General features: G+C 35.5%; 2 protein-coding genes across 4 annotated transcripts in view; both read right to left on the reverse strand.

Moving 5' to 3' along the window:
* Positions 1-215: 215 nt before the first annotated feature.
* LOC120780554 lies at positions 216-4,558 on the reverse strand. Of its 3 annotated transcripts, XM_040112811.1 has the most exons (6): positions 3,620-4,558; positions 3,208-3,562; positions 2,729-2,873; positions 2,497-2,672; positions 2,275-2,440; positions 216-2,027 (listed from the first exon to the last, which is right to left on the reverse strand). In XM_040112811.1, exons 2-6 carry the CDS (start codon positions 3,541-3,543, stop codon positions 1,594-1,596), a joined length of 1,257 nt encoding a protein of 418 aa, XP_039968745.1. In that variant the 5' UTR covers positions 3,544-3,562; positions 3,620-4,558; the 3' UTR covers positions 216-1,593. The 3 variants fall into 3 exon arrangements, 2 of the variants coding, with proteins under 2 accessions (XP_039968745.1, XP_039968744.1); XR_005705906.1 differs by having other exon boundaries at positions 2,275-2,436; positions 3,208-4,558; XM_040112810.1 differs by having other exon boundaries at positions 3,208-4,558.
* Positions 4,559-5,838: 1,280 nt separating this feature from the next.
* The window catches only part of LOC120780260 (alpha/beta hydrolase domain-containing protein 17B), a 121,544-nt gene continuing 104,493 nt past the window's right edge, over positions 5,839-22,889 (reverse strand). The window contains exons 4-5 of the mRNA XM_040112517.1: positions 7,720-7,975; positions 5,839-7,155 (exon numbers count right to left, since the gene is read on the reverse strand). Of these exons, the coding sequence (XP_039968451.1) occupies positions 7,892-7,975 (84 nt within the window). The 3' untranslated portion in view covers positions 5,839-7,155; positions 7,720-7,891. The remainder of the gene's footprint in view (positions 7,156-7,719; positions 7,976-22,889) is intronic.

A 22,889-nucleotide genomic window follows, 5' to 3' on the forward strand; every position in this document is an offset into this window, starting at 1 on the left:
AGTTTGTCTTATTGTTTTTATAAGTTTATCTCCTTGAATTTATTAAAAAGTTTACCTTTTAATTTTATAGAGCTATCTTCTTGAATTTATTAAAAGCATGTTTTAGTATTCTAATAAGTTTAGAGCTTTGCATTTATTTAAAAGCATAAGTTGATAATACAAATTACAGATATTACATATTAAGGTTTTCATTCAATTCTAAACATTTTACGTTTATTTATTACATAAGTTGGGTAAAAAAATAACTTAAATAACTTAACATGATTCTTTTCGTAAGTAATAAAATATGGGAAAGGTTTTGGGATCTTTTCACAAATAATTCACATTATTATTTTTTTTATTATAGTTTAAATACTATACATACAAAAATTTAATGAATTATCAAACTACAAACTGATAAAAACTTTTTCTTACAATTCTGAAACTTAGGTTTATTAGTATGGGTTTTGTAATAGAATTTATATAATCTTCTTCTTCTTAATTGGCGTAGACACCGCTTACGCGATTAGTTTAAAATGTTTATACAGCTTTTGCCATCTACATTTATTTGAAGGCCATTAATTTTCAATGTTTTTAAAATATTCAGAACACAATCTTGTAGATCTCGAACTTTAACAACCCCTGCTACAAATATATTTGATAATTTGCTAAGTTGGTGCTGAGGTACGCTTGGAGAGTTATAATATATACCGCAAACTTTTTGTTGGCCAGATTTACTGCCCAAAGGATCATTAATTTCGAAGTCATCCATATACAAAAAAAAAATGGAATCGTTACATTATTTTTCTTTGAATTTTGCCAAAAGCTGCTATTGATGAAATGAGTATAAGGAAGGTTTTCTGAAAAGTTTTTCATATTTAAAAGCGTTGCCTCTAAAATCCCTTTACTCTCAAAAAATTTTTTAATTTGAAAAGGAATGTCTGATAGGGTTATTTCGGTTCTATCTGAGGTTAAAGTTGGGTTGTTATTAAGTATGACTTCTGAGAGTTCGTCGCTAACAATGTATTTTTGCAGATGTTTATCCAGGTCTAGTTTTTCTATTTCTTTGAAAAATTTGTATTTGGTGGTTAAATCATAAAATGGCTGATATAATCTTAATTACTTCCTCAATTACAGAATTATTTTCATGAAAATTACTAATGGCTCTTAATATTTCACATATTGGGGTTGAAATTAACTCTGTTACGGAATTTTGAATTTCGAATACGTCTTTCCGAGAAAAATTCGTATTGGAATGCAGTTGAAGTAGAAACGCGATCATTGAATCTTTTAAAGAAGTAATATTTTGAATTGGTACTAGTTGATTTGATGAATTAGTTGTTTTAATTGGAATATTAAGAGCAAGAGAATTTTCTTTACAAGATTGGCTATTGCGAATTTCTATTTTCAAATGTTTTTTGAGGTGAATTTGAAATCTGTGAATGTTATAAAAAATTTGTTTGCAATTATATTCGTTACATTGAAATTTACAAACTGGTGGAGTACCATGTGCTGACTTTAGATGTTTAATCAGCTCTATAGGATTTAAGTGAGCTTTTTGACAAATGAAACAAGCAAAATTGGGCATTATACCAAAATTAGACGAAATTAGTTTCATTTACTCAAAAGATTTGCCACTGAAGAAAATTCTTCGGATTTCAACTCAAAAAAATATTGTTTTAAAAATGCCCATACTTGCTTGCTTCTTTGTGAATACTCTATCTTATAAACGTACGATAGTTTAATAATGCAGTCAACGCACTTCATATACGTAGTACATTTCCATTGCAGACCATCGCAAAAAACATAAAACTCTGAAATGGATGACCAATCTGATCCAACGACGATAATTCTCGGCTGTAGTTTCTCCTTTCTTACCGCAAACTTATTCTTCAATTCAGTTATTGTGGGTTGAATATCATTACGTGTTGCAACGAGTGTTACGAAATCTGTTTGGGCATCAGCTATTGTTGGTTTTTTGTCCTTATTAAGCCTCAAAGGCTGTAGCAAAGCATGTAGAAGAATTGTACTTATACAATATTTACATTCTGTAAAAAAAATTGTGTAAATAAAAATTTTATTAATTTAAAAGTGATATTCAGGATTTCGTGCATACGATCCGGCATCATTGCATTTCCAAATCACCACGACAGCGCAATATAAAATTTATTGTTGTACATATACATACATATCTATATGTAATTTGTGATTGCACTCCCATGGTAATATGGTAGTTTGCATATTATATAGCACGAAATCCTGAATACCGCAATTTCATTTGATAAACCACTTTACCATTTGAGATGTTGTCAATGTGCAAATACTTTAAGAATAGTTCCCTTGAAACACGGTCTTTTATATCTCTATCAAAAATTTTGAGGATTTCTTTATAAAACTTCTCCAATTTCAAAAATAACATATTTCCTTTCCCGGGGTAAAGAGTCTCAAAGTCTATTTCTACCTATGGAAAATAAGTTATTGAATTATTTGAAAAAAGCATTGAATATAAGAACTCACAAGTTCATATCCACGAAAGTCCTTATAGCGCGGCCATTCACTAAAAATGCAGCTTAAAGAACTGGCGTTATGGATATCTATAATTCTTTGACCAGATGTCTCCTTCCAGTAATCAATAACCTGTTCCCATGGTGTGCAATTATTCTGTAGCCAGCACTTCTTTTCGTAATACTTATCTAAATATTCAGAAATAAGTATATCTTGTGAGAGTAAACAATCTATTTGTTTATACCGCTGGACAAAGCTGCTGGCGAAGCGGTAGTTGTACGATCGGTTGAAAACTTTTTATAATTGGTTTTGTCAGCATTCGTCCAGCGTGAAAATAGCTTTCCCGTAGGATTTTTCTTACCATATTTTCTTGCTAGAAAATATGTTTCCTAAATATTAAATAGTTGCATTAAAAAAATAGACCATGTTACAATTAAATAAATCAGTAGTATTGCGCAAAACATATGCAACAAAATTAGTTTTATTTTGGTTTGGCCCTATTTTTATTTATTAATTTTTAATAGTAATAATTTTTACAAGTTTATCCTTCGTCATAAACTGTACAAATCTAACTTCATACTAAACTCCTAATTTGGTTGTTTATGTTTTGCACAACGTTTTAAGTGTGCCAAATGATTTCCCAAAAATAATTAAAATAGTAAGCAGAACTGATTTTTTTCATTTTGAAACATGAAATGATTATTTATCCATACATAAACATACCGGATTCTCTTTGGGGAATACATCGCAGATGATGTTGGCCCACTTTTGCATTTCTCCATATGTCAGTTTTTTCCGCCTTCCTATATAATTCTCTATTATGCAGAGACACAATGTATTCTGCTGCTTGGCGTCCAAGAAACCATTTTTCTGCTGAAAGTGAAGCACAAGCTGCCCTTTAACCGTACCTTTTAAAAGGTCGGTTAAGCTGCGACTGTCCATGCAGTTATCATACGTTGGCTGGAGTACTGGTGAAGAATCTCTTGAACTTTTAGCTGCATTTAAGTCGTCATAAATTTTCTCTAACCACTCCAAAACTCGCAGACAAGAAGCTTGCATCACGTACAAGCGGTATATTCTAAAAATGCTTGCATAAATGTACACCAAAGAAGTTATTAAATTATGCTGCACTTACCATGTTCTTCCTCCATTCTCTTAATCCCGCTTTAAACTTGATGCATTCGCCAAAAAATTTGTTTATTTCACATAAACAGTCGATATCTTCCCAATCCATTTTTGTTAAAATTATCGTTGATGTCACTCCGTAGTTCACAAGAATGGAGCAAATATCATCATTTAACTCCCATGATTTAAAAATGGGCAGCGTTTCAATTGCATCTAATGTGCAAGGAGCGTTACTATTTTCATCCGAACTGAATATATCCATTTTACAAACTTGTCACAATTTTTATAAGACACGCGTCGGGCCACACTCACGTTAATACTGACTGATGCCCAATAATTATTGCATCATCTTAAGCATGCAAAAACACGAGCCGATAGAAATACAGTTACGATTGGCGACATTGAAATGCTTATGCTTGTGAATAGTTTGTTTTTGTTTGTGCATTTGCTCTTTTTTTTTAACTAATATACGCAAGGCTACATCCCGTGCACTTCGACGCGTATAATGTATGTTATGGTTGCGTGCTCAACACATATCATTATGTTATTGTTGCTTATAGTGATTTACATTTCGTTTTTGTTTTCTATTTTCTTTCATACACTTCAGTTACTTTTTGAATTCAAGAGTATGGAAAAAAAGATGTCAAAAGAAATCAATGGAACTTGCAACGGTACGCTTCCATTCTCTTCTCACCGCCTTCTCCTACATTTAGACAGAATTTATCGAACAAGAAGTTTTCTCATTATTTTAAGCAGATAAACTTTTAAATAAAAATAAGAAGATTTCCCACATATAAATAAGAAGAAATCTCTATGAAAATATCTTCGTCTTTGACTTCTGTCCGCTTCTTGGTCCCTGCAACTGATCATAGAGACAATCTTTTTATTTTTATTAGCCATATTTTTCTCTGTGTACATTTGTAAACATTGAAATTAGCATCACTTTTCTCATTTAACAATGAAAATGCTCAATTCTGCTATTTTCGACCCCTTCATGTTAAATATTGGTGAAATCCGCTAATAATATTTTTGTGGTGAAATCCACTAATAGAAAACTCAACCCCTCCAAAAAGAGGAACGTGATGACAATCGGCACACCATGAACCTTCTCTATATTATACGTTCCCTGGTATTTATTAGCATTTATTTATTAGTTATCAGCAAAATACTACAATGCTCATATGTTATTTTGCTAGTATTTGGTGATACACATATGGTATTTGTACCATATATGGTATTGTCACATGTCTGTCACGGGTATTACTTAATAGTTGCAACATCGAATTTGATTTTTGGAAATTGCAAGAATATAAAATGTTTGTCTACACTCGAGCCCAGCCTTTCCTTAAATTTAAAACAGAATAGTAAACTGAGTATCAAGTAAAAACTAAGTTTTTTAACAACAGAGCGGAGATCGACCGAAAAAAGATACCCTAGTGTTGGCATGTATGATGTGGTGAGTGTTGCAAGTCAGTGTTTTGCATTGTATCGTGAGGAGTTGTGCACGGACGCACCGGGAATGACGTTAGAAAGCGGCGTTTCGAATATTTTTTGATGAATAAATGATAAGGAAATAAAACAATAAAGATTTTAACAAAAAATTTTATTTTTATATGAATATTTGAACGTAGAGTGGTAATTAAATATTTTTATTTGCAGCTATTATAGAATAGAGGTAAGGATTAAAAAAAAATAAACACTTCTTAAAGTAAAATTTATAAATTTGTTTTTATTTTTTAAATTCATTTGTTTACGAGTATATATCCTAAAACAAAATAAAGTAAAATTTGTTTTACTTGAGAATACATAATTAAAATTTTATAACTTCAATATATAAATATATATAATATAATTATTTATTTACATATAAATAATTATTTATACACATATGTTATATTTATATTATATATAAATATATAATGTAACTATTAATTTATACATTGATGTCAATTTTATATATTCACTTATGTATTAATTTGCTTACGTATTATGAAATTATGTACATTTGAATTAAAAAAAAACGAGGATATATGAATACTAATACGTATATTTGGCATATATACATGTGCTTGTATACATACCCACCTACATGCCTCGAATGACCAAATAAAAAATAAACTAATCTTTCAACACTTTCTGTGCCTGCATATGAAACTTTTGACTGCAGCAATTAGAGCTAATCAATTGTCATCTATGATAGAACGATATATGAAGTTAAGATGGCTAAAGTTGTTGAATATCCTCACAAAAACAATTTTATTGAACACCTTAAACTTTTCAATCAGACCGTAATAGCTTAATCAACAGATGGTAAAAAGTATTTGAAATGTTTTTACATTTTGTATTTCCACCTAAAAACCTTAGTCAATATAAATTTCTGTGTGAAGCGCTCCCCTGAGAAAAAATTAAACGATTTAATAAGATAGTATATCTCATTCAAATTTATGATATAAAAATAATAATATAAAAAAGCGAAATCACATTGTACACTGAATTAACATTAATTACATGAAAATTTCTTAAAACGATTAAATTAAATACTAAACACTGTAACTAATATCTCGCCAATAAAAACCTGTATATTGTAGTTATCAGAAATTGATGAATTGACAAGTACAAAAATTTTTTATATATCCTAATGAAAATATCGGTATTCATTATCAGGACTATAATTTCTAACTCTTACTACAAAAATAACATTAGAAAATATGCAATAGCTTGAGTTCTTTTCAACCGAAACAATTTTGATCACAATAAGTAATTAAGAGATATCAGTAGCCTTCAGTGTTAAAAGTAATAACTTTTAATAGCATTTTCCCCATTATTTTTACTGTTAAAAATAACGTAGGTGTGCTTTTTATTTAAACAACATAAGCCTAACGCTATTAGTGGTATCAATAATTTAATTAAAAAAATAGTATTACACATTACACTTCAACTGGAAATGTAAATTAGTGGACAAAATTATGTGCATTTTGGAATAAAGAAGTTTCGACTTATTCTTAAGTACTTCTCTAACTTTCTGTAAGATTCTTCATGTAATAAATTTCCTGATTTGGTATATAAAATAAAATACATATTACATTACTTCGTAATCTAAAGATTCAATATGACTTGCCTTTCAAACTGGCTGGGCAGTGTTAGCCTTTAGTTTTATTGATTAATTTGTATTTTTAAGGTAAGGAGAATAGGCGCCCTTAAAGTTCCTAATAGATGAAAACGCTTTATATTTACTATGAACTTTTAGTATCAATTTTCTAAAGATACAGATGTGCGAAAAGTTCTGTATTTAAAACGCTGTTAGAATCACTGCCTACCAATATTTTATCATTAGTGGTTTCCTTGTGTTTCATAAAAATATGCATACAAAGGGGAAGACGGCATTTGATTAATTTAGATTAGGTCCCCGGCTTTCTCTTATAAACAACTATGGAAATCCATGGAAAATGTTCGAGCATTTAATTTGAGAAAGATAAGAACCCATGTTTTTTCGCTAAAGAAATTTTTCAATTGAAGGTTTGGTTGATATGGAACTTGACGTGGAAGCTGAAAAAAAATATATTTATATAATCAGTAAATAGGACGTCACTCATTACAGTATTAACTTTAGATAAACCTGCTTCACATTCATTAAAAATTATGTTTATAATCGAAAACAATGGATATTGCTTCTCCTAAAAATCTAAATGGAATATATGACATATAAGTTAAATGTGTAAATGCATATAATTATTAAATTATATAGCAATATTTTATGTAAGAATGAACCCTGGTAAAATATGAAACTGAGTTTGAGAAATTCAATAATAATTACATTTTAAGTTTTAGAAAACACATATTACAAAAAAAATACTTTTTATCAAATAATTTTAAAATAACGCAAATGTGAACTGAAACTCTTGTTTTTTCCTATTGTAAAACCAAACAACAAAAAACATTGCTATCGTAAAACAAAACAACAAACACATATTAGAATTAATGATATCCATAATCCATAACAAATTTTCATCGCTTTCAAATCAGATTCCGACAACTATCAAATTCCAAAACAACCCTGAATGTTTTGTTGGATAAGCAGGCTCATCTACAGTAAATTAATACCTTCATTACCTTCAATGTCGTCTTTTAAATTGTTTTCTTGGCAGCTTAGGCCAGAAGAATTGGAAATGTTAGGATCTTCTAAGTTTTTTTTATTCACTAACGATGACGTCGGCGGTAACTCGTTAGATGATACTACTGGTACAGAATTATTGTGTCCCACGTCATGCTGATTCTTTAATTGTCATTTCACCAATTCAATAGTTAAAAATCTTTTAAGCCGCTCAAAGTATTGCGAATGCAATTCCACGTCATTATGGCCAGCACCCTATAAAAAATAAAGTTTTTAAATTATATGGTAGTTATTAAACAAAATTTTTGGTAAGCATAAATAATACAACTTTTGCCTTAACCTTTAACTGTGGATGGCATTTTTACCGAAGACTATCTTCGAGATGAAACTTCACTGGCTCCTAGCAATATTATTTTTAGTATTCTAGTCTAGATATCAAAATAACGATTTTTTCAAAGTCTAAAAAATGATTTTTCAAAATAATTTGAGATATATTGGTATTTTGTTGACCGTTTACCCAAACTGGTTCAACCAAAACTGAAACTTTAAACGCGTTTTTCTAAAAACTCTCGTTTTTTAAAACGATTTCTTAGGTTCTACTGGACCAATTTACCTATAAATCCAAAACTCGAGTCAATTTACTATAAGCTCTCAGAGCGAATTTGTGGATGTACAACTTGTATAAATTAAATGTTTATTATCAGATATTCAAAGCGATCAGATATTCAAAGCGATATCGTATAGAAAAAATAATAGACAATGATTTTAAATATAAAGCAGTCATGTGAACGCCTGTACAAGCCACCTGCACCATCTAAGTTCAGAGAGGTAGGCATATGCGCCTTCTTAAACACCAAAAGTGTGTTTGTTAATGTTAGTGTAACAAAGGACCAGAGGAGATGAAAATTTCCCTATACTAAGATAGCTGAGAGCGAGTAGGAATCGGTACCACTAGAGGATAACCGTAATGAGGAGGATTGTGCCCCTTGCTTTGGAACTTCATTTGAGCAACGAAATCCTGTATTAGAGATACGTAGAGAGATAGATATTCCCGAAGGAAGAAATGACGGTAAAAGTAAAGAGCAGTAATCATCTGGGTTGGGGCAAGATAAACTGTCCCTAAGAGGGGCCAACGTGAGTCCTTTTGTAAACGGGGAGTACACAACAGACCTGATCGAATTGCATACATTAATAACCATTCTATTTGTATATTTATATTTTTCAAAGATGTTGCTACAGAGTATAATAATGGGTGATCCAAGTAGAGGTACTTTTTTCAATAGCCTTTTTTGACAGATCATGCGTGAGTCGTGTAAAGCTGTCATATTATTTTCGTTCAGTATTGTTTAGTATTTCATCATGGAAAGTTTTACGCCTGACAACGTTTACAAATCGTTCGACTTTATTACGAAATTCACGTACTTTAAATAATGTGCTTCGCTCGAGTTCCCTATCTATGCACATGACGTCCACATGTTGCACATACGCTACACATGCTAAACTATTTTCAACCAGCTCATATAACACTGGTAGACACATAATTTGTGACATGAAAATTCTTAGGTGTTTCTAATGCAATTAATGAAGTCAAATATGAAAACATAATTTTTCTATCACCCACAGATATTCTGTTACCTGCGGCTTTAGATTTTCCAATACCTAAAATATCTGCCTGCTTATTTGATGTAAACAGCGTGTTTTACGATCAATTTATTTTACAAAATGTATCAGTAGCCTAACGGGGTCCGAAACGGTTACGTCTTCTATGTTTGGATAGTAAAACGGTTTTGAGTTCACATTATTTTCATCTTTACTGGCGTAGAAACCGCTTACGCGATTATAGCCGAGTTAATAACAGCACGCCAGTCGTTTCTTTTTTTCGCAAGGTAGCGCAAATTGGAGATTCCAAGCGAAGCCAGGTCTTTCTTCACTTGGTTCTTCACACGGAGTGGAGGTCTTCCTCTTCCTCTGCTTCCCCCGGCGGGTACTGCGTCGAATACTTTCAGAGCTGGAGTGTTTTCGTCCATTCGGACAACATTACCTAGAAAGCGTAGCCGCTGTCTTTTAATTCGCTGAATTGTGTCAATGCCGTCGTATATCTCATTCAGCTCATCGTTCCATCGAATGCGATATTCGCCGTAGCCAACTCGCAAAGGACCATAAATCTTTCGCAGAACTTTTATCTCGAAAACTCACAACGTCGACTGATCAGATGTTGTCATCGTCCATGCCTCTGCACCATATAGCAGGACGGGAATAATGAGTGACTTATAGAGCTTTAGTTTTGTTCGTCGAGAGAGGACTTTACTTATCAATTACCTACTCAGTCTGAAGTAGCACCTGTTCGCAAGAGATATCCTGCGTTCGAATCTGACGATGTTGTTGGTGTTGATCCTGGTTCCAAGATAGACGAAATTATCTACAACTTCGAAGTTAATAGTGACGTGGGTGCTTAGTCGCGAGTGCGACGACTGTTTGTTTGATGACAGGATATATTTCGTGTTGCCCTCGTTGATCAGCAGACCCATCTGCTTCGCTGCCTTATCCATTCTGGAGAAAGCAGAACTAACGGCGCGGTTGTTAGGGCCAATGATCTCAATATCATCAGCACACGCCAGCAGCTGTTCACTCTTATAGAAGATTGTACCTTCTCGGTTTAATTCTGCAGCTCGAATTATTTTCTCCAGAAGTAGGCTGAAAAAGTCACACGAAAGAGAGTAACCTTGTTTGAAACTTTGTTTGGTATCGAACGGCTCGGAGAGGTCCTTCCCGATCCTGACGGAGCTTTTGGTGTTGCTCAACGTCAGTTTACACAGCCGTATTAGTTTTGCGGGGATACCAAATTCAGACATCACAGCATAAAAGCAGCTCCTTTTCGTACTGTCGAAAGCAGATTTGAAATCGCCGAAGAGTTGGTGTGTGTCGATTCTCTTTTCACGGGTCCGTTCCAAGATTTGGCGCTTGCTGAATATTTGTTCAATTGTTGATTTGACAGGTCACACAAAGCCACACTGATAAGGTTCAATCAGTTTGTTGACGGTGGGCTTTGATCTTTAACACAATACGCTCGATAGAACCTTATATGCGATATTGAGGAGGCTTATTCCACGGTAGTTGGGGCAGATTTTGTGGTTTCCCTTCTTGTGGATTGGGCAGAGCACATTTAAATTCCAATCGTTGGACATGCTTTCGTACAACCATATATTACAAAAAAGCTGATGCATGACCCTTATCGGTGCTTCGCTGCCGTGTTTGAATAGCTCGGTCGGCAAACCATCGGCCCCGGCCACTTTGTTGTTCTTCAGACGGGTAATTGCTATTCGAACTTCTTCATGGTCGGGCAGTGAAACGTCTGCTCCATCGTCATTGATTGGGGAATCGGGTTCGCCTTCTCCTGGTGTTATGCTTTTACAGCCATTCAGCAGGCTAGAGAAGTATTCCCTCCATAATTTTAGTATGCCCTGGGTATCGATTACTAGATCACCCCCTTGGGTTCTATTAAAGTATGCTCCGATATTGAAACCTTTTGTTAGTCGCCCCATTTTTTGTGTAGAATTTTCGACCATTACCCCTGTAGGCCAGCTTTTCAAGCTCTTCAAATTCACGTTTTTCGGCCTTACTCTTTTTCTGTCTGCAAATGCGTCTCGTTTCCTTGTATATACCCCATCCCACACATGTTGTGGTCGAGTGTAACCTTGCAAGGTAGGCAGTCTGCATTCTCTCAACTATGACACGGCACTCCTCGTCGTACCAGCTGTTCTTTTCCATTTCCCGAAAACCAATGGTTTCGATTGCAGTTGTACGTAAGGAGCTTGAAATGTCGTCCCACAGTTCCCTTTATACCGAATTGCTGGTGAGCGCTCTCAGAGAGCAGGAATGCAAATCGAGGCAAAATCCTTCGGCTGTCTGTTGTGATTGCAGCTTCTTGACGTCGAACCTTCTTTGTGTTTGTTGTCGTGCGTTTTTTGCTGCACAGAAGCGGGTGCGAATCTTGGATGCAGCAAGTTAGTGGTCCGAGTCGATGTTAGGACCTCGGAGCGTATGCACGTCACAACATGATCTATCTAGTTGGTGGCTTTTCGATCCGGAGACAACCAGGTAGCTTGGTGTATTTTGTTATACTGGAGTCTAGTACTACAAATAACCGTATTTCGAGCCCCGGCGAAGTTGATCAGCCTCAACCCATTTGGGAATGTTTCCTCGTGGAGGCGGAATTTAACGACTGTTGTCCCAAAGATACAGCGTCCTTGCCCACCCTGGCGTTAAATTCGCCAGGCACGATTTTGACATCGTGAGGGCAGCTCTCATAGGTGCGCTCCAAGCGCTCATAGAAGGCTCTTTGGTCACCTCGTCCTTCTCTTCCGCTGGGGCGTGGGCGCAATTCAGCGATATGTTGAAGAACCTCGCTTTGATGTAGATTGTGGCTAGACGTTCATCCACCGGAGTGAATGATAGTTCTTGGCGAAGGAGCCTCTCTCCCACCACGAATCCCACACTAAATTTGTGCTTGCCTTTATATGGCCACTGTAGTAAATGTCACAAGGACCTACTCGCCTCAGTCCTTGTCCCGTCCATCGCATTTCTTGGACAGCAGTGATGCCAGCCTTTATTTTCACGAGGACATCAACTAGCTGGTAGCGGCACCTTCCCAATTAAGGGACCGGACATTCCAGGTGCATGCCCTCAAATCGTAACCCTTATTTCGTTTGCCATGGTCGTCCTCAAAAGGGGGATCTCTCATGCGAGGCAGTTGATAATTTTTTTCAAGGGGGGCGTTTTTACATGGCGGGTCCCAAGACCAGCACACAACCCTGCGGAGGGAATGTTTTGCCTTCTCACCTTAGCTCGCCTTCAAACGGATGTTCTTAGGTCACCCAGAGGATACTTGGTCAAAGACCGCAAGTCGTGAGCTGCTTGAGCCGTTTGTCTTTTACGTTTTTAAAATTACTGTGTTTAAGATTTTTAGTTACAATGCCAAGGCAGTGCGTAAATAGTGCCAACAGTTTTGGTTACGTGTGCGAGGAACTAACTTTTAAATCGCCAAAAGCGTAATTTTACTGCACTTGTGCTAAAAGCTTACGAATTGTATTTTGGTGTTAAAGTTGGAGACCAAGACAAAGCATGAGATCCTCATATCTGTTGTAAAACTTGTGCAACATTTTTAACAGCTTGATTAAAAGGTTCAAATCGTAAAATGGCCTTTGCAGTACCAATAGTTTGGAGAGAACCTAAAGACCATGTTACAGACTGCTAATTTTGCCTCACGAATTTTAAAGGTATTGGACCGAAGTCTAAACATACAGTTAAGTACTGTGATTTACCATCAGCTTCAATACCTGTCAAACACGGTGAACAACTTCCTATTCCAAAAGCATCAGAATCTTGGAGTATCAATGAAGAACTAGGATCGACTAGCTTTTCAAGGATGCTACAGAAATCCCAAAGGGAATGATAACCGAACCTTTATTTGATTTACCAGGATGTTCAACAGTGCCGCATCTAATTTCACAGGGTGAACTTAATGACTTAGTTCGAGATCTAAGCTTTTCAAATTCGCAGTCCGAAGTTTAAGTATCCAGACTAAAAGGTTGGAATCTTCTCCAAAGTGATGTAAATATTACGTTTTATAGAAAAAGGCAGAAAGACCTCTAAAATTGCTTTCTTCAAGAAGGGGATCTTGTATACTGTTAAGAAGTTGCTCTTTTGTTTAACGTACTAGGGCAGAAACATGATCCACGTGATTGGCGTCTATTCATTGATTTCTCTAAACTTAGTTTAAAGGCGGTATTGGTTCATAACGGTAACAAATATCCATCTGTGCCCGGGATAAAAAAAACGTTACCAATGAACCTCTAGTTGATTCCAAAAAGGTATTACTACCACCTTCGCATATTAAATTGGGTTTAATAAAGAATTTTTTGGAAGAGGGTTCTTGTATTTGAAACAAAAATTTCCAAAAGTCAGTGAAGCAAAAATTAAAGAGGGCATATTTGTGGGTCCGCAAATAAGAGAACTAATGAAAGATAAAACATTTGAAGATGGAAATATGAAAGCTGGCAATTACAAAAATCTTGTGTCGCAACTACTTACTGCCAATAAAAAATGAGTTGCAACAATTCCTTTAAAATTCACTTTCTGGACTCCTTCTGAATTTTTTCCCCGAAAATTTAGGGGCCGTAAGTGACGAACATTTGGAACGGTTCCACCAAGACATTTCTGCTATAGAGAAACGGTACCAAGGCAATTGAGTGCCAGTGTGCTTCCCGATTACTGCTGGACATTGTTAAGGGATACCCCAAAAACAAATTATTGCCGAAAAACATCGACAGTAACATTTTAAGGTACTCTTTGGTTATTAAATAAATTTAACAATACTATATCTATCGCTGTTTTTCTTTTAAACAAAAATCCACATAACAAAAAAACTTTAGGTGATAGAAGAAGTCAGTAGCTATTTTCAGCGTTTGTGGCAATTTTTACATAATAAACACTTTGTTATGTTCATGTCACAGAAAACAAATAATTAAAACCACAAGGTAAACATTCGATAAGATGCTGCAGCCAATCTGAAGCTTATATGTAGTAGGAGATCCCACCATAGTACGTCCATCACCCATCGTATTACGGGATTTTTATATATTAGGTCTACAACTTTGCTTCCGCTGTTTTTTTTTTTTTTGTTGTAAATTTAAGGTTTTATTGTATAAAAACGGTTTTAAAATTGTTATTCAAAATATTGGCCGTCGCTAGCTACTACTTTTGACCATCTTTCTGGCAGCATGCGTATTCCGTGACGAAAGAACTCCTCATCTTTCGAGTCGACCCAAGTATCAGTCCAATATTTGACTTCTTCATAAGAATTGAAGTGCTCGTTAGATAGACCGTGTGCCATCGATCGGAACAAGTGGTAGTCAGATGGCGCAACGTCTGATATTGATATATGCACGATCAGAACACCATAAGATAAATATTCCCGAAGGAAGAAATGACGGTAAAAGTAAAGAGCAGTAATCATCTGGGTTGGGGCAAGATAAACTGTCCCTAAGAGGGGCCAACGTGAGTCCTTTTGTAAACAGGGGAGTACACAACAGACCTGATCGAATTGCATACATTAATAACCATTCTATTTGTATATTTATATTTTTCAAAGATGTTGCTACAGAGTATAATAATGGGTGATCCAAGTAGAGGTACTTTTTTCAATAGCCTTTTTTGACAGATCATGCGTGAGTCGTGTAAAGCTGTCATGCTATTTTCGTTCAGTATTGTTTAGTATTTCATCATGGAAAGTTTTACGCCTGACAACGTTTACAAATCGTCTTTATTAAGAAATTCACGTACTTTAAATAATGTCTTTCGCGCGAGTTCCCTATAGCTTAGTATCCAGCTCTCAAGAATTGCAAAAACTTCATATAAAAAAACGCTTAAGAAATGGTATGCAGCTCTGAAGAAATCATGTACTCATTTTTAATAAATTTTTTCAATGAAATGCGAATATGGCAATGCTGGATTTTCGAAGAAACATGAAATCAACAATTTTTTTGAAGGAAATTCAAAGTAATCATTAAATTCATCCTACAATTAGTTAAAATCATTATTATGAAATACGGTTAATTCTGAAATTTTATATTAAACTTACAAATCTTCATCCACATTCCTTAAATCGCAATGAAAATATTTATATACTTACACATATATTTAAGTTTATTTTCTCTTGCTCTTCTAATGTGGATCATTCACAATGCGTAACCAGCTGTCAAAAGTACTTGGCTACAGTTCAAGAAATAATGATGCACACGACCTCCACATGTTGCACAAACGCCACACATGCTTAAGCAATTTTGAATTATTTCTAAAGGCCAAAGCAACATTGGTGTAATACGGATAGTCTAAGATCCCACCATAGTACGACCATCACCCATCGTATTACGGGATGAAAATAATTTTTATATAAAATTTATTACATTAAAATATTAATTTCGAGGAGGTTGACTGGAAATTGTGATGCTAAGTGTAATTGATTAATAATTGAAAAACGATTTTTTTTTAAACATTACACCCACTCTCTTACGCAATAAGCTGTAGACTAATCGAAAGTATATAGCTTATAGAATATGCAAACACTGGGTTGTCTTCTTTTTCCCGTCGCAATTATTAGGTAGGCAGGAACATACAGGTAAATTAACAATAGTGATTTGCAACTATCCACTTACGCGATAAACCTTACATCAAAATAAAGATAATTTTATTGCACGTGTAATGATATAAGGTTGGCTGCGAAAAATTGGTGCTGAATCCCGGTTGTCGATTTTTAAAAAACGAAATATTCGTGCGGCTGAATACGTGCGAAAGAGAGGTCCGAGGAACGTATTCAGTGCCATAGAAAAGGACGCAGCATTGCAGCTGTGTGTCGCTCCTTCGTCGAAAGGAGAGTGCGCATGCTTTTTGTTTATGAAATTGAGAAAGATAACGATATACTATAGTAAGTGCTGAGCATTATTGTGGAGCAACTGTTGTTATGCATTATTAGTCGCTATTTTCATATTAGAAAAATGTGCTGCTTTTGCGTGTCGATATTATTTTTTGATAATAAAGTGGTCCAAAAATGGCTAAAAAGTGTTTTCTGTGTGATTAAAGTGAATCTGTAATGGATTTTAACGATGAAACTTTCAAAAATTGTTCATTGAAATTGGCTTTTCGAAAATTGAAAAACTTTAAATACAACGATGTTAAACTAACCAACGCGTCATTTCGTGGTTATCATACCACGTGTTATAAAAAAGTGGCTGCATTAAACAATAAATATACTGAAGAATTTAATATTTTCGCTACAGAAAATGCAGTAAGTACATAATAAATAATTTTTTTAAATTTACATAGTAAACAGATTTTATATATTTTATTTTTCTAATTAAGTAACGCTGCTACAACGCGTGGAATTTAATTATAATTTATCAGGTCCGCCAGGGAATTATGTATTAAATTATATTATTTCATCAAAAAAGTTATTTGTTTAGATGCGTGTTGATATGTCTAGCGCTGATGAAGCTTCAAAAGGTATTGCATCTAATGTCGGTTCCTGTGCAACAGGTACTGAGAGGGAAGAAAGTGATGCTAATGCCACGGCTGAGATTTCTACAAATGTAAAGGAGGTACTACATATTCTGACTTTTGAAGTGATTTTTTTTAATGTGAAATTGTTTCTTCGGCCATCATCTTATTTAAAAAATATTTTTTATTGTTTTAGGAGCCATCGACCTCAGCACAATTGACATGTAGAAAACCACTTGTCTGTTTTGCAATCATGAACGCAAAAAATGTTGGAAGCAGATACTCAATCTGAGATTTGCTAAAACTGAAAAAGCAGTACAAAAAATAAAAGATATGGCCGAGAGTCTCAATGATGCCAACATCATCTTAAAAATTACAAATCAAACTGTTGCTTTTAATAAGTCCTGTTACGCAGCGTATCAATCCAAAGAAAAGTGGGCTACCGAAGAACATATCGATTCAAGTTGGCATAAGTACAGAAACGTGCATAAACTGGCATTTGAATCATTATGTGATTTTATTACAATCGAAATCATAAGTAACAGCCAGGTTGTGTACTTTGCGCTGTTATTCTCACGATATCAAGCATTGTTGTTGGAGTACGGAGATCAAGAATTAAATTTGGATGACTTTCAAGATTACCGACCCGAAATTTTACAAAAAAAAAAGGTGCGTGGAGTCCCTACGCGCGGATGAAGTTATACTTCTTAGTGATATTCCAAGAAATGCATATCATTTTGTATGAAAGAAAACTAGAAAACTTAAATTCACATTTTATAAATTTATTATAATTTATTATCTCCCCGAGCATGCATTTGCCAACAAGTCGTCTTTTCGCGACGATGGCAAAAGCTAAAAATCATAAATTGCACAACTTTCTGGTGCTTCTCGCAAAAATCTGCGTCGATATGTATTCACGATCATATGTATACATATGTACATACCATATTTACACATGTTTGTAGGCGAAGCTGCTAAAGCGGCAAGGGGTGACAATCGGCGGCCATTACATTACTTATGGCATAGGAATTAAATTGCTACGAATATGGTAATGACAACGAAATAATGCAAATATGCATATTTCTAAAGGTCATTAATTTCTTTTAAGAAATGAAAGGAATGAATGATCCTGAGAAGTATAGTCTTAACTTTTCAACGGCCAACGCAGAGCATTTCAACCAAAAGGAATTTATTCATTAAAATCACCACTCAGAAGTCGTTTTATCCGTTGTAAGCGAACGATTTTCGAAGAAACATCATTTCTAATATGCCACAAGACAAAATTAGAAATGAACTTCATAAACCTCACCTTCCAAAAAAAATGAAGACTAACTACAGGAATAATCCTGTAATGTATAGCCTTAATTTTTCAACGGCCAACGCAGGGTATTTCAACAAAAGGTCACATAAAATAGTTGAGAATTCGCAGAAATGAAAGACAAAGGAAAGAAAGAGCAGTATAACTTCAATAATGAACAAGCACACAAACATACATATACGCAGCAGCAGCAAGGAAAGAGGTAACAATCGGCGATCCATTGTATATTTCTTTCATGCATAACCAAACCATAATTAGGACAACGCAATTGAAGTGTCAGTGGTGGTCTAGGTGGTAAGCGCTTCAAAAGTTACGACGAGCACGTAGGTGCGTAGGTTCGAACCCCAACAGAATTTATTTTTAATTGAATATGTGGTCTTATTTTATAATAACTCATTTTAAATATATAAAAGATTTACCTAAACATTATGATGATATTTTCATGATTCATACGCAATGTACGAATGTAAGCAATTTCGTTTTGCCGTCGGCCTTTCAATTTCTCATGCTTCAATTTTTGCTTTCAACCAAGAAATCGCTTGTATGTATGTGTATGTATATGTATGCATATGTGCAATATATGCCTTTGCGTTTTGCCGTCGTCATTTCCATATTGACATGTAAAAGTAATTATGTATGTATTTCATTGTTTCGTTTTGGCCCAATTTTGTATATTAAGACAAGTGTCAATAATTGCGCCAAAATCAAATATATTATATATTCATATGTAGACATGTTTTAAACTTTACATAAAATTGAAGTGTCAATAATTGCGCCAATTTTCATAAAGTTGGAAATTATGCGCGAATAAGACGTGTGCGGGTTAAGTCGTGAATTTTACTTATATTAATTAATTTGAAAGTGCCGAAAAATGCGAAACGAAATTTCAATAAATTTAAGTAGGTAAATTTACATGTATTTTCATTTATATTTAATTGTCAATAAATTTTTTAAAAATTATTTGCCCTAGTTGTCCATTTTTTATTTTCTCACACATTTCAGCCGATTTTTGTATAGAAATTTGACCGGCGTAGAAGCAAAATGCGAAACAATCATACATATATTATGTCGTTTGCACATTTGTCTGTATATTTGCGAAAGCAAATGTTCTACAAAAGCATATTTCTATACTTAAACAAAATTATTAGAACCATCGTATGTTTCTTATGTACATGCATAACCAAACCATACTTAAGTCAGCGCAACCTAAGTGTCAATGGTGGTGTTGGTGGTAAGCGCTTGGAAAGTCAAGATGATACCACAGGTCTCAAGTTCGAATCTCGACAGAATAAATTTTTAATTTTTTGCTTTTAACATCGTATACTATACAAATAAATATTTTTCTTACTAATAGAAATTAAATTTATCACAGCAATATTATGTATATGTATATTATGTATGTATATTGCTGTGATAAATTTAATTTCTATTAGTAAGAAAAATATTTATTTGTATAGTATACGATGTTAAAAGGCATACATCTTCTATCCTATCTTGTGTATCGGCACATGCTCATATGAGTGTATGTATACGCATGTGCGCGTTCAGAAATTGAAATCATATTTTCATCACTTATCAATATACTTATTACATATGCGCGCATTGACTTGCATGTTCATACATTCATGTATACTTACTTATATGTACATATATTTGCATACATTCCCAAACAAATAATGCACAAGCATACAAACATACATATGCGTACACATATGAATATGTCACCAACAATCGGCGATCCATTGTATATTTCTTTCATGCATAACCAAACCATAACTAGGACAACGCAATACAAGTGTCAATGGTGGTCTAGGTGGTAAGCGTTTCAAAAGTTACGATGAGCACGTAGGAGGTACGTAGGTTCGAATCCCAACGGAATTGATTTTTTAATTGAATATGTCACCAACCAAAAATTGAAACATTGTTCTACAAAAACAACAACAGCATAAGCATGGCAACATTGTGTTGTTGGTAGAAAAGCCGAGCTGTGCCGAAAGAAACGAACAAACGATCGCCGATTGTAACCGCTTCGCTTGCTGCTCGAACATCTTCGCAGACAAGGTTGCGTAGATTCATATTGAGCAAGGTTGCGCAACCTGAATCTATCGCAACCTTTTCCGAACTCGTATAAGAAATATAACTTCAAAAATTATTCAAAAAAAATTCGGTGACTGTATTGTTATAGAAGTGTCTACTGGTCCTCGTTGCCAAAAAATAGTGTATCAAGCAGATATAGAAGTGTCAGTTATGGCATGAAATTGTTGGAGACAAGAAATTACCAAAAATTTGAAGATGTAGCATATTATTTAAGATAGTGCATCAATAATATTAATCTTCGTCGACTCCCCAGTCGTTTAACTGCAGATGACATTATTCGCGGAGAATGTGAAATTCCTGAAATGCTATTTTATTTCATGGAAAGTCTCATTCTGGGATCAAACGTTTCCGAGGAAAATCGTAACCAAGTTAATGCCAAAATAGCATCAATATGTAGTGACATAATTTATACAGTCACCAAAGGTAGATGCAAACCAGCAAAAATTTAATGCTTGGACTGGCAATGAAGTCTTTAACCAATTCTCGACAAGTAATCACGATGCTCAATAGATATGGTCATACTATTGGTTACAATTTGGCTGAAGAACTAAAGACAGAAATGACATATATAGTACGTCGGTCCAAGATAATAATGTAATACCGACCGGCATCAAATCATCGAATGGACACTGTATGCACATAGCATTTGACAACTTCGATCGCTTCGACGACACCACTTCCGGAAAAGATACTATGCATGACACGGTTGGTATTATTTATCAGTTTCCTAGTACTTCTACAGATGATTCCGGTGATGAAACAGCTGAAACACGTGAAGTTAGAGACAACTACAATAGTGAAGCACCCGCGCGTAAAAGAAGGCGTTTTTATGAGATTGTACGTGAAATTCGACCATACTATTCTAAACCAACCGCTAGTTCGCAGCTGCTGCCGGTAGATTCATTTAATAATACACTGGATATAATGTAGAGGTTGGACCGAAATACCTATTAATAAAGATTTATTATGGGTAATGTCATTCTTCTCTTCTTAATTAGCGTAGACACCGCTTACGCGATTATAGCCGAGTTAACAACAGCGCGCCAGTCGTTCCTTCTTTTCGCTACTTGGCGCCAATTGGATATTCTAAGCGAAGCCAGATCTTTCTCCACTTGGTCCTTCCAACGGAGTGGAGGTCTTCCTCTGCTTCCCCCGGCGAGTACTGCGTCGAATACTTTCAGAACTGGAGTGTTTTCATCCATCCGGACAACGTGACCTAGCCAGCGTAGCCGCTGTCTCTTAATTCGCTGAACTATGTCAATGTCGTCGTATATCTCGTACAGCTCATCGCTCCATCGAATGCGATATTCGCCGTGGACAATGCGCAAAGGACCATAAATCTTTCGCAGAACTTTTCTCTCGGAAACTCGTAACGTCAACTCATCGGTTGCTGTCATCGTCCAAGCCTCTGCACCATTTAGCAGGACGGAAATTATGAGCGACTTATAGAGTTTGGCTTTTGTTCGTCGAGAGAGGACTTTACTTTTCAATTGCCTACTCAGTCTGAAGTAGCACCTGTTGGCAAGAGTTATCCTGCGTTGGATTTCTAGGCTGACATTGTTGGTGGTGTTTACGTTGGTTCCAAGATAGACGAAATTATCTACGACGTCAAAGTTATGATTGTCAACAAGTCGCGAGTGCGACGACTGTTTGTTTGATGACACGACATATTTCGTCTTGCCCTCGTTCACTGTCAGACCCATTTTCTTTGCTTCCTTGTACAGCCTGGAGAAAGCAGAACTAACGGCGCGGGTGTTGAGGCCGATGATATCAATATCATCGGCATACGCCAGCAGCTGTACACTCTTATAGAAGATGGTACCTTCTCTATTTAGTTCTGCAGCTCGAACTATTTTCTCCAGAAGCAGGTTGAAGAAATCGCACGATAGGGAATCACCTTGTCTGAAACCTCGTTTGGTATCGAACGGCTCGGAGCTGACGGAGCTTTTCGTGTTACTCAACGTCAGTTTACACAGCCGTATTAGTTTTGCGGGGATACCAAATTCAGATATCGCGGCATAAAGGCAGCTCCTTTTCCTGCTGTCAAAAGCAGCTTTGAAATTGACGAAGAGGTGGTGTGTGTCGATTCTTCTTTCACGGGTTTTTTCCAAGATTTGGCACATGGTGAATATCTGGTCGGTTGTTGATTTTCCTGGTCTAAAGCCACACTGATAAGGTCCAATCAGCTTGTTGACGGTGGGCTTTAATCTTTCACACAATACGCTCGATAGAACCTTATATGCGATGTTGAGGAGGCTAATCCCACGAGCACACTTAAATTCCAATGGTTGGGCATGCTTTCGTCCGACCATATTTTACAAAGAAGCTGATGCATGTTCCCTATCAGTTCTTCGCCGCCGTGTTTGAATAGCTCGGCCTGCACTCCATCGGCCCCCGCCGCTTTGTGGTTCTTCAGGCGGGTAATTGCTATTCGAGCTTCTTCATGGTCGGGCAATGGAACATCTGCTCCATCGTCATCGATTGAGGAATCGGGTTCGCCTTCTCCTGGTGCTGTACGTTCACTGCCATTCAGCAGGCTGGAGAAGTGTTCCCTCCATAATTTAAGTATGCTCTGGGCATCGGTCACTAGATCACCTTTGGGGGTTCTACAAGAGTATGCTCCGGTCTTTAAACCTTCTGTAAGCCGCCGCATTTTTTCGTAGAACTTTCGAGCATTACACCTGTCGGCCAGCTTATCAAGCT

The sequence above is a fragment of the Bactrocera tryoni genome, unplaced genomic scaffold (assembly GCF_016617805.1).
Source record: "Bactrocera tryoni isolate S06 unplaced genomic scaffold, CSIRO_BtryS06_freeze2 scaffold_25, whole genome shotgun sequence".
Classification (NCBI taxonomy): Eukaryota; Metazoa; Arthropoda; class Insecta; order Diptera; family Tephritidae; genus Bactrocera; species Bactrocera tryoni.